Below are 12,501 nucleotides of genomic sequence, written 5' to 3'. Positions count from 1 at the left end.
GCCAAAGGTCGGCATGCTGGGCAGGGCTGGAATGTGTCATTACTTTGGCTGGCTGGGGACAGTGGTCCTCCTGGCAGTGGGGAGCATGAAGGAATGTATGGGGGTCACCATACTAGCATGACCTTAGGCTTCCTGAGGGGGCCCCACAGTACCTTTGGCCTTGGGTACACCCCCCTCACCCCCACTGGGGAAAGACTGTCTTCCCTTTTTCAAGCTACTTGGGAGTCGGGTGCAGGTGGATGCCCTGGAATGAAAGGAGGTGTGAGGGGGAGCTGAGGGGGAGGAGCCCCTGGCCAGGGAATGGGGGCAGAGGCCAACTGAGGTTTTCCCCTTCAGAATTGAGGCTTAACCAAAGAAAAAGAACCAAAAAGAAGTAGTAACAGGTGGAGTGGGCTGGGGCAGGAGGCCTGGTTACTTCTTGAACATGTCCTGCAGCGGCCCGGGCAGGTATTTGAGCACCGTGTCCAGGATGCTCTCCTCTTCCTCCTCCTCCTCATCCCCGCAGCCGGCAGGGATGGCCTTCTTGGGCCGGGTCAGGCTCCCCTCGCAGGGCTGCTCCAGGGCCGCTTTTTCCTCCGCCTCCTTCTCCTCCTTCTTCTTTAGCCCATACTGGGGAGGGGGAGGGCAGAGACGAGCATGAAGCCAGGTGGGCAAGTAGACAGTGGGGTCTCATGGTCGTGCAGCCCTGGCTGAGGTGGCCAGGAGAACTTCCCGAGCCTCAGTCCTCTCATCGGTAAAGTGGGGATAAGGATGTTTCCCTGTAGGATGGTGCCTAGTCCTCAATGGGCGAGACCATGCATGGAGTTTCCTTTAAAATTAACACCTGCCCATCAGTACTTGCTGCTGTGTTGAAATCCTCAAGGGTCTGAACACGGGGTGTTTGCTCATATATTTTGAGCCAAATTTTGGTGATGAAACCTGACTTGAACCAATGGAAGACTACTTCTAGCCTTGATTTATTGCCCGGCACTAACAGACATGCACGGGACCGTGCATAGGGTAGCAGCCCCAGACCTCCCGGGAGTGACACCTAACAGCGCAAGGTGCTTAGGACGCTGTGGTATTTTTTCAAACATTCCCAAATTCAGAGCTGCACTCATTTTTGGTCCCAAGGATCTGCAGTGCGAGATGGTGGACCGTAGCAGAGTCCACCCTCTTGGAGTACCTACTGCACGCATTCTCTTACTTAATCCCCCAAAAGGATCCCTTGAGGGAGGTGTCCTTGTGACACCCATTTTGCTGATGAGAAGAATGAGGCTCAAAGAGAGCTAAGGCGAAGGTGAGAGCTGGGATTCAGGATTTCGCGGAACCGGTTTTACCCGCTTGTGGTCCTCCCCAGGGCGGGCAGGCGGGCGGAGCTGACCTTGTCTCGGATCTGCTGCCGGACCTTCTCCCGCTCGGCCTCCATGCGCGCGTGCTTGGCCTTGCGCTCCTCCTCCTGCTGCCGCAGTGCCTCCTGCCGCTCCTCCTCCTTCTTCTGTGCGTCAGGGTCCTTCTCCTCCTCTCCCCCCAGCATCTTCCCCATGTCCTTGGTGGCCCCTACGGGGAAGGGGTGGGAGGAAGGGGGCGGGATCAGCTAGGGTCAGGGCGGGGGAGAGAGGGACCAGGCAAGCCGAGGCACCCTCCCTGCAGGGTCCGACCCGCTGAGGGCGCGCGGCGGGGCGCTGGACCTCACCTCCAAGGGCCTGCTTCATGACGAAGTCCATGCTGCCGGCTCTGGTTAGCGTGTCCTAGCCCACGGCAGAATTTGCATGCAGCGCTGCTGGCTGGCCTGGCTCAAGAAGATGTGACAACCTGCAAAAGAGAATTGGGAGTCAGACGGGAGAGCCTCTTCACAGGCAGGGCAGTGAAGCTAGACAGACAGCAGCCTCAACCTGGTTCAGACACCAGGCACCTGTCGCTCTGAGGTCAAGACCCAATGCCCTGGTAGAGGGAAAGGGAGATGGAAGAGAACGATTTACTGGGCAGACACGAAGGTGCTGCCAAAAAGCGTTTTGAAAGCGGTTTGATTCCTATTTTAAATCCTTCATCCTGACCCTATTGTTCAGATTTGATTGAAGTGAGGAGCATTGGAAAAAGCCTGAAACTTGGAGTCAGGCAGAGCTGGGCTCCAATGCCACAGTTATTTCCTTATTTGCCATGGGAACTTCAGCAAGACACTTAACCTGCTCGAGTCCCCAGTTTCCTCCTCTCTAAGAGAGAAATGGCAATGCCTTTTCCCAGGGCTCCCACGGAGATTGGAGAGGGCCCGGCCCGGACCACAGTATCATCCCATCAAAAGACCAGCCTGTGTTATGGCCTCAGCCAGTCGGAGGCAACTGAGCAAATGAGAACAGCCAGCTTGGTTAAACGGATCCTGACTTTCGAAATTAGACAAATGGAAAATAAGTTATTTTTATTGTAGCGTACATGTAATTTTTATGTTTTGTAGCTTAATATCGATTTGTATTTTGAATTACGCATGGGACTGTTGGAGACATTATCATCTTCTGGGAGCTGAGGGCTTTTAAACTACCTAGCACGGGCCTTGCAGGCACTCGGCAAATATTAGTACCCTACCCCTCTTGCTAAATCCCCAACTTTCAGTTTTTATTGTATTTTTTATCGTTATGTTTTTTGCCTTAGAAGTGTTCTCCAAATAAAATCTTAATGGGAATCTCAATATAAAAAATATGCAAAAGTGGAACTCTTCCAGTGGTAGCGCTGGGGGAGGAAGAGCTTCCCCTTGGTCCTCCTTACCCTCTTCCCTACATCCCCAAGAAGCTGAAGCCCAGTGCTCTAACTTGGGATTTTCTTTGTATTTCGACCATTCAGTTCCACTGGTTCTTTAACAGACACAGATCTCTTCCAGTGCAGAGGAGACATCTGTGAGCTATCCAACGTGTGAAGTAGCTTCATGGCAAGCTGAGGCCAGGCCTGCTCCCCAAGGCCTTTTGTCCCACATAGCCTTGCAAGGAAGAAAAAGGGGTCCTGGGAAAACATGGCAGATATTGCAACCTGGCAGAGTTCAGGGTCGCTGGTTGTTCTTTGATAGATTTTCTTCATTTCTCTCAAGATGAGAAGTCATATCGGTAGACTGAGATCATTTCATGACATGGGGCCCAAGAGCTTATTGATGTGATCAGGCCATCTCATCTGATAGGTTGTTTAGGGAAGAGAAAGTCATGATGTAGCAGGAAAAAAAAAAAAAAAAAAAAAGTAAAGCGAAAAAACAACCCAGGAGCTTTGGCATCAGACACACCTGGTTCAAAATCCAAGCACCTAGACTTACTGGCTGCAGGTCCCTGGGCAAGCTTCAGTTCACTCTCTGCAAAATGGGGGAGAGTATTAAGGCCTCCCTTTTATGGATGTTTGAAGGAGAATGAATGATACCGCTCAAGTGCCTGGATGTCACAGGAACTCATAAAACATCAGCCATTGCTGACTACGTGTTTGTGGAACAAGCCAAAAAAGAACAGGCTTTTCATGTTTTCTAAGAAATGTAGGAGAGCCCACCGCCTGACCCAGAATTCTGAGTTTGAGGGTTGCTCAGCTCAGTCGAGATGTTTTCGTTTAAGACATTGTGAAAAGACTTCATTTCTAGGAACAGGAAATGAACAATTTAATAATCAAGTGATTTTAGAAATTCTTAGGTTCCTACTCTGTGTTTACACAGAGCTCAAGGAATTACCAGGTGGCGGTGGGAGATGCAGAGCTCTAATTTGAGATGTTCCAAATTGGTGGGCAGGGCACCCAGGCTTTAGTTGCAGCCTCACCCTAAGTTGCTGGGTGATTCCGACACGTCTCTCTCCTGGACCAGATGATCTTCCAGGCCCTTCCTCCAGTGTCTCTGCTGAAGCAGTCTGCAGCATTTGAACTGCTGACAACCCCACTGTACCCTCAGATCTCCTTCTCTCTTGGTTTTGTGACTCAGCTATATCCTGTCCCTGCATCCCCTTACTGTTTCCTCTCCTATCCTCTTTTCTCCTCTTCTCTTCCTTTGCCTTTTCTGACTTCTCTTCTTCCTCCTGTCTCTTACATAAGCCTTTTCCCCATGACTCTGACCTCAGCCCCTGCCTCTTTTTTCTTTCTAAACTTTCTCTGGGATAATTCATCCATTCTAGGGGCTTTAATGACCACTGACACTGATGACACCTAGACCTCTGTATTCACTCACCCAGCAAGTATTAATTGAGCACCTACTATATGCCAGTCAATGTGTTAGGCACTAGGGATGTACAGGAAACAGGACAGACAAAGCCTTGCCCTCATGGAGATTACATTCTGAGGTATGTATGTGTGTGTGAGTGCGGGGATACATGCACATATGTGTAGAGAAATAGGCAATAAATAAGTTAAAAAACACATTGACCTTCTCCTGGATACCCCTTCCTGGATGTCCGTGGGCACCGCTCAAACTCAACATGCCATTTCTGTATCACGAAACTATCACCTTCTCCGACCACCTCTGCTTGCATGCGTGCATTCATCAGACCTTGTTTACTACTGCCATCCCTCCCCCAGTTTGCAAAGTAACTCTACTCGCCACTGAGTCTTCCAAATGCTCACATCCCTGTGCTCTAAGTAGCTCCTCTTCAGCCTGTTGGGATTCTTTATCTGAAACTCCTGAGTCTGCCCAAAAATCCTGCTGCCCCCATCCCAGCATGGACCTCTGAGGTGTTAAGCAGTCTCCCGTTCGCTCTGTCTGTGCTCCCCTAACCAACTCTCCTTTTCTCAAGGCCCAAACTACTAATGCCTCCTCCCTCTCAGCAGGTGACTTTCCCCCTACTTCATGGGCAAAGCATAAGGGGTATGAGCTCTGAGGTTAGGCATGCCCAACTCAGATCTTGAATCTGCCACTTTTTAAACTGTACAATAGTGAGTAATTGACCTAACTTCATTGATACTTGATCTTCTCTATAAAATGAGAATTATAATGCCACTTTGATATTTTAGAACTACTCTATGGGATGTGTTTGCACATGCTGAGTGCTCAGAAAATGGTGGCTGTAATAATCAAAACAATTAATGTCAGTGAATGGGAGCTCCCATAACCTCCCCTCCTAGCTCCTGAGGAAAAAGCCCTCTCCTTTAGGCTGAAGCCAATTCATTCGCTTGTGCCCTGGATTCCCTCTCTTTATACCTCATCACTCCCTCTTCCTCATGTCTTCCATCTCCTCTCCATAGGTTGCTTTTATTCCCTCCCTTCTCTAACTCCTTCCCTAAATTCTGCATTTCCCTTAATGCCAACCCTCTCACTTTGTGCTGAAGTGGTGTCCGCCTGGCATCTCCACGTCTTCACCTCCCAGTCAAGCTCTACCTCTCTGTGAGACCACAGCTCTGCTGCCTCCCTATGAGTCCTGAAACTGCCATAATCAGTCGCCAGAAACCTTCCCATTGCCAGATCCACGAGGGTCCTTCTCCATCTCTCTGCTGAATCACAGGCGGCTGCTGACTCCCTCCCCCAACCTTTGTCAGCCTTTTGGAATCTCCTCCTGAATTCCATGACACAGCACTCTTGTGGTCTTCATCCTACTTCTCAGTTAGGTCTTCTCTCTCTTCTTTGCTGACTCCTTTTCTTTCCTTTAAAGCAAAGATGTTCTCCAAACAAATTCCCCTCCTGCCACTCCCACTGCTCCTCTGTCTCCCTTGGGAATCTCATCTACTCCTATAGGTTTAGGGCACTTCTTTAGCCACAGATACCTCCCTCTCGCTTCCTCCCCTCCCCCAGACCTGCACATTTAACTCCCTGCTGGATATTGTCACATGGATCATCTCATTCTATCTGTCCAAAGATCATCTTACCCTGGCTTTCCCCACACACCCATCTTTTCCTCTAGCATGCTTTGTTCCAATCACCTCAACTGATTCCTCATTTACTCATTTATTTATTCACTCACTTGCTCATACTACAAATATTCCTTGAGTACCTACTTTCTGCCAGACACTGTTTGGGTGGGCTGTGGCAGGGAACAAGGGAGTCCCAGCATGTGGTCTCACAGCATTCAGTTGGGCTGGGGAGGTAGAAGCTGGATAACAGATCACACAGGGAATTGGTGAGTACGATTGGGATGGGAGTGCCGAGGGAGAAGTCCAGACACTGTAGCTCTGCAAAGCTGCCTGCATCCCCACCTTCCACTCTCCAACTGCTGCTAATGCCTTGGTCCAGGGCCTAGAGATTCTGGATTTGTCTGTAACCTCTAATTGTCTCTCCCCCAGCTCTCATCTACCCTCCACATGGCCGTCCAATTAATCTTTGTAAAGGGCAGATTTGCTCATGCATACACACCCTGCAATGGCTCCCCATGGCCTTGTTAAACTGATGCGAGTCCTTGTGCTGACCTTCAAGGCCTGCACAGCCTGGCATCCTTCTTCCTTGCTGCTCGTGTGCCACCTCTTGCACAGGGCTCTGCTTCAGCACATATTTCCCAACAGGTACTCTTTCTGAAAATATCTGGGCATTTGTGCATGCTATTCCCACAGCCTTGGAAACTCTTACCCTCATCTCTGCCAGTTCAAATCCTGGCTCCATCACTTACTAAGGAAACTTGAGCAAGTGACTCAATGTTTTCTCATCTGTGAAATGGAGACAGCAACACCTATTTCCAAGGCTTGTAGTGAGCACTGAATGAGGGGATGCAAATAAAGTGCTCAGCCCAGTGTTGGCACAGAGTAGGTGCTCCGTACACATTATTTAACATCATCACTGTCATCATTAACATCATCGTCAGTGCTGATTTTCAAAGATCCTTCTCAAATAGCCCTCCTTTCATCCAATTGCCCATATCTCCTTGGCGAGATGTAAGGGCATCTTCCCCTTTGGAGACCCGTGGCACTTTCTAGGGCAGCATTGCCTGCCTGCAGCACATGCTCTCTCTGTCTGTCTTTCCCTTCCTGGTCACTCTGAGCTCCTCTCAGGACAGGACCAGTATCTTGTTCATTTCTTCTGTCCCCAGAATATGCTACAACTCCTGGTACATGGTAGATCCTGAGGACATGTGTGCTGGGTTGAATTTAACATGTCAACGAGTGCATGAGGGTGTATGCGTTGAAAGTATAACACCGTGTGTGAAACTCTGGATGTAGACACCGTATGAGTGCGCGCGTGTGTGCAGGCGTGTGTGTGGATGTTTTGCCACATGCCTGCAGGAATGCTGAGGTCCAGCAGGTTGCCGGCAGTTGAGGATTTTGGCCGAGCCGCCAGGAGGCGCTCCTTAGCGGTTCTGCGGGAAGCCTTGGTCTATCCCTGCGCGGGAAGGAGGGTGGGGGTGGGTTGGGGTGGGAGTGGGTGGCGGATGCTGCGTTGGGGGAGGGGAGGCGGGAGGCGAGGGAGGGGGGTTGCTGTACAGGTTTCCATGCCTTTAGCGCTCTGGGGACCCAAGGCACGCCTTCAGCTTCCCCTCTCCGACTCCCTCCAAGCCCGTCCCGGCCCAAAGGCAGCGGAGGCACTGGCTGGGACTCGACCATCTGAGTCGCAGGAGGCTTTCGGGACTGGGCCCCGCCGTCTGAGAAGCCGACTCGGGCACCTGCAGTGGTTGTCCTTGTGGCTGTTTTTCTGGTTTTTTTTTTTTTTTTTTGTTTGGCTCAAGTCTGGGCTGTATTCACTGCAACTCAATTCAACACTCATTTGCTTCTGGCAGGGGACCCTACGCCAAAGGCACTGGCAGAGACGGGAGATGTCACTCCACCCCCTCCCCCTGCTCCGTCCCCACCCCGCGGCCCGGGATGGGAGAAGCATGGGGGAGGGGAGGGGCAGCGGAGGATGGGAGGAGGTAGGGAGCCAGCTCCGGCTGAAAAGCGGAAGTGGCCGGGGGTTCCCGTTTTCCCGTCAGAAGAGAGGACAGGAACCCCGGCGCCCCTCTCTCGACCCCCGCGGAGACCCACACACCCAGCAGCTCTGCCCGGGAGCTTCCGGTGGGCTACGGAGAGCGTCCCTTCCCCGAACACACATACCTTCAACCCCAAGACCCGGCCCGGTTTCAAACTTTGCTGGGGGAGGGGGCAGAGTGGGGCCGACGAGAGCGAGGGCACAGAAGGGACAGATCCCGAAGACCCCAGGCTACGAACGTGAGCTGCCCAAGCTGCGGCTCCTCCGAGAAGGGACGAATAGTCCCCTTGGCCCCCATCCCCTGTGGACGTTTACGTTCTCCTCCCCTCCACCTGCGGTCTGTCCGCCCCCCTGCCGCCGCCCTCTGACTCACTCCGGGAGCACTAGCTGTACCCCTCGGGGGCGGCTCCCTCCTCCCAGGCTAAGCGTGCTCCGGCAGGCTCCTGGTTAAGCACAGCCAGAAGTAGATTAGATCGACGTCCCCCACCCCCGAGAGCTCAAAGTTGTTCTCTGGGTTCAGACTTGAGTCTCCCGCCGCAGCCTGGGCGGTCCTGGCTTCGGGAGCCCGGCCGTTCGGACTCTGCCCGGGGTCTCCGGCTCGGGCCCACGCCTCCCCTCGGTTGGCAGCCGCCTGCTTGCAGCCCCTCGCAGGGAGCTGTCCTTCCAGCACCACGGAGAGCGCTCTCGGGAGTGTGCCCGCTACCGCCACTCGGTCCCCATCCGGCGCCCAGGCAGCCTTGGGGAGCTGTCCCCACGAAAGCCGTGCTCCCCAGCTTCCCGAGTTACCCCGAGGCCCCGAGGCGAGAGCTGGGACCCTGTTGCCCACAGCCCGGCTCCGCCCTCCCGGCCCTCGGCCAGCACCGACCTGGAGGTCCCTGCAACAGTCTGAGCCACTGCAGGGCTCCGGCCCGACTCCACGAGGCGGTTCCTTCTGCTATTCCAGCTCCTGCCGCCGCGTGCAACTCCGCCAGGCGAGCTGGGGCCGCGGCTCCTGCCGCTGGCGGCTGCCGAAGGCGCCCTCCAATCACGCCCCTCAGCCGGGCCCTGACGTGCTACCGCTCCCCTCCCAGATGGGAAATTCAAATCTCTCTCTCTCCCTCCCTCCCTCCCTCCCTCCCTCCTTCTATCTCTCCCTCCCTCCCTCCCTCCGTCCCTCCCTCCTCCCTCCCTCCCTCCGTCCCTCCCCCCTTGTCCCCTCCTTCTCTTCCTCTCCCCCTCCCTCCCCATCTCCTTCTCCCTCCTTTCTCCCTCCTTCTCCCTCCACTTTTCTCGCTCTCCACCCTTCCCTCCCCCACCTTACACGGTTCTCCTCCCCCTTGCAGACCCCCCTGCTGTCTCCCTGCAGCCAAACATCCCAGTCACAGCTCCAGGCCCACAGGCTTGCTGCTCCTGAGGAGTGGTGGGGGCAGGGAGTGGAAGAAGGGTTCTTTAAAGCAAAGTTCAAAGTTTGCCTCCTTGGGAAAGCCCTCCTTGGTTTCTCCAGGCAGAGTGGTCACACTCCGTGGGGCTCCTGCCACCTAGACAAGCCCTTGCCTCAGCGACCTCCATTCCACCTGCTGGCTTGCCTCTTGCCTGTGAGCAACTTCAGGACTGGACCATGGCAAGGTAATCTTTGCAGTCCCCTAGAACAGTGCCCGGCCACAGGAGCACTCAGGAAACACTGATGGAGTGTGTGGGCAAGACCCTGACAGTGGGTCAGGAACCTCCACTGTGCACCCAGAGAGAGGAGACTGCTGCAAAACTGCAGTGGACCTTAGGCAAGCCATTCACCAATCCCTCTGAGATCTGATATCCTGTGAAAAATAAGAACTCCTCTGGCAAAATTTATTCTAGAAGGTCATTTCTTTTCCTCCTATGCCCAGGAAAGAAAAAGGACTTCCAAAAGGCAGCGCAACATCTGCTCCCAGCCCCAGCCTTTCCTCTTCCCCTTGCACTCCTGTTTTTGTTTTATTACTCTCTCCTAATGAGCCTCTTTATTCTGCCTGCCATCTTTTGGCTCCCAATTGCTCCCTTTAATCCAGCTCGATGTGTAGGAAAATGGCTTCAGAAAGGAAGGGCCTTGCACGAGGCCTTTGAAAGATCTGCAGGAGTTTATACATTCATCAGGGTATGTCAGGGTGGAGATGACTTCTGCTTCTAAGAGGATGTCTTCTTTCCAAGGAAGGGGCAACAAGAGCTGCAGAGATGTGATTTTGTTCCAATGACAGGGAACTTATCCCTTCACACACGATCACAGCAGAGGCCTTAAAGTGAGAAAGCCCCTGCAAGTCAGAGGACACTGGTAAACCCATCCTCGGCACCTGGAGAATCACCTTCTGAAGCCTATGTCTGTTATTCCCTTATAGGCTTTGTGTGAGGAAGGCCCCTCCTTTAGGGCTGCATTCCATGGTGAGCGCTGTGTTGGGCCATCAGCATAGAATGCTTATTCTTTATTTTTCTTCCCTTTCCTAGGGCAGATGCTCAGAGGAGGATGGCAGTGGCAGGGAGGCTCTTTGATTAGAGTGACTTAGACTTTCCACTAATGCAAAGCTCAAAGTTTGCCTGAGGGGAGTTCTGAGCATAGAGATCTGACATCATGTCATTTCAAGAGTCACAGTCCTCCTCGTCCCCTCTTTCTTCATGTGCTTCAAGAACATGCTCAGTAAATAGGACCTGGCTGGCAGCACTCTGGTTACAATTGGGGTTTTTCCACAACTGATGTTGCTTTTGACATGGAAGTCAACTGAGCTGGGCTACAAATTCAGCTGAGGGTTAGGGAAAATGCTGAGCTCAGTTCTGGGAACCACACGTTACGATGGACTTTGAGAAGCTTGAGTATGTCAGGCTCGAGAAGGGGCTTTATTTGTTGGTGGGCATCTGGAAATCAGGTCAAATGAGGGAAAGTTGGAGGATTTGAGGACCTTTCACCTGGAAGAAAGAACACTGAGTGGGCATTAGCCCTTGAAGGGCTGGCAATTCCTGCTTAATTTATAATTCCCCCACTTAGTAACGTGCCTGGCAAAGTAGGTGCTAAGGAAGTGCTTGAATGGATGAATAACTGTGGCAGGGGAAGAGTAGTACTATTGCTTTTTCTATTGCTGGCGATAGAATTAGGGCAATGGGGGAAAGGTAAAGAAAGCAGGCAGAAGCTCTGAGAGGAAGAATCTGCTCTCCATCGGAGCTGTCCAGCCATAGCATGGACTGCCCCATGTGGGGTTGTGGGTTCTCCATCTCTGGAAGATGGCAGGTGGGTGGGAGGATGGTCCAGGTGATGGCCAAAGCCCTTCTTGAACCCAAGCATCTTTGAGTCTATAAAAAACTGCCTAAGCTGACACGAACTGTGTCTCGCTACAGAAAATCTTATTGGTGAATAGGAAGGCAGCTCAGCCAAGTTTTGGTGACTTCATTTTGTTGAGCAATGAGGGGATAAATCATGACACTTTAAACATTAAAGAAAGATGATGAACAGATGAGTACCTGATCCCTATTCAGTGTTACCAGCCCTGACATGCTACCCAGATGCCCTGCTTTTATTGAAAAAGTTGCTGAATATGATAACCATTTCCTAATGATTAAAATACTACTAATAATAGTGAATATTTGAGTTTTTATTATGTCTCAGGTGTCAACCTTGGTGCTTTATATAATTTACATTTTCTCATTTAATTTATACAAGTGTTTATGTTCAAGATGGGAAAGTTGAGGCCCAGGGAGATAAAATGAGTCTTTGGCAGAGCTAGAGTTCCAGACCAGGCTTGCCTGACACTGAGTTCTGTGGTCCTTCCAGTACGTGGGGCTGCTTTTCTCCTGACACATCCCACAGCCTATGGAAATGTAACTTTTGCTCTGCAGATTTTTTTTTTTTGCATTGGCATTTATAGTCTTCCCTGTTCTCCAGTTTCTCACTAAAAGAAAAAAAAAACCTGCCACGAATTCACACCCAGATTGGGGTCCTATGTCATGTGGGTTGCCAGCATTTCCTTTATCTCCTGCATCTCTAATCCCGCGGGAGTGCAAACAGGCCCAGTGCAAGTCCTTGCTGAGCCTGCTCTGTAGACAGCTTCTAAGAGTCACCTGGTAGGTAAAATATAGATGTGGCTCTGCTTCAGGTGACTTATCCTGGCTGGAGCTGAATTTCCACTTTTATTTATGTGCCCTTGGGGCAGGAGGAGGGGTCCAGATTTGAACAGATTTGTAAGATGATAGGTATATGCCTTGAATGTTCAGTAGGAAGCCAATCAAGAGAGCTAATGTTAGTACTTTGTGTAAGGACTGCGGAACAATGTGTGAGGAATGACAACTGCCACAGAACATAAATGCGATGATCAGTGAGAAAACTTGCATAAAGCACCTGTCCAAAGGTCAGCCCATTTCTTCCCGGCAATTGCCTCAGACCAGAGGGCATCCTGGATGCCATGTGGGAGGTGAGGGGGTGTCTAGGAAATGCCAGGCACCAGCTCTGATCTGGAGCTCGCTGACTGGTCCTGAGCTTGCTGGGAGTTACACTGGTGGGTGCAGGGAGACATTGAAATGCTCCAGACACTGACTTCACATCCTGTCATTCTAGTGTGAGCCTGGAGGGGCAGAGTTGGTCTTGATTTGGGAGGTTGGCCATGTGCCCGAGGAAACAGAACTGCGGGGGTGGTACACAGAGAAGGGCTCTAGGCCACCTCGCTCATCTGATGAGTGCCTTCCCTCTTGTCACTGACAATGGC

General features: G+C 51.9%; 1 protein-coding gene across 4 annotated transcripts in view; it reads right to left on the bottom strand.

The window, feature by feature from the left end:
* Positions 1 to 237: 237 nt before the first annotated feature.
* The window catches only part of CPLX2 (complexin 2), an 80,838-nt gene continuing 68,574 nt past the window's right edge, over positions 238 to 12,501 (bottom strand). The window contains exons 1-4 of one of the 4 annotated variants that reach the window (XM_032260394.1): positions 8,673 to 9,012; positions 1,676 to 1,794; positions 1,364 to 1,539; positions 319 to 609 (exon numbers count right to left, since the gene is read on the bottom strand). In XM_032260394.1, coding sequence (XP_032116285.1) covers positions 412 to 609; positions 1,364 to 1,539; positions 1,676 to 1,706 — 405 coding nt within the window. In that variant the 5' untranslated portion in view covers positions 1,707 to 1,794; positions 8,673 to 9,012 and the 3' untranslated portion in view covers positions 319 to 411. Of the gene's footprint in view, positions 610 to 1,363; positions 1,540 to 1,675; positions 1,795 to 8,180; positions 9,013 to 12,501 lie in introns of those variants that run through there. The other 3 variants (XM_032260396.1, XM_032260395.1, XM_032260397.1) reach the window with 3 other exon arrangements.

Source organism: Sapajus apella, unplaced genomic scaffold, assembly GCF_009761245.1.
Source record: "Sapajus apella isolate SASKATOON/1434 unplaced genomic scaffold, GSC_monkey_1.0 scaffold117, whole genome shotgun sequence".
In the NCBI taxonomy this organism is placed as follows: Eukaryota; Metazoa; Chordata; class Mammalia; order Primates; family Cebidae; genus Sapajus; species Sapajus apella.
This window is presented reverse-complemented; position numbering and strand designations above follow the sequence as displayed.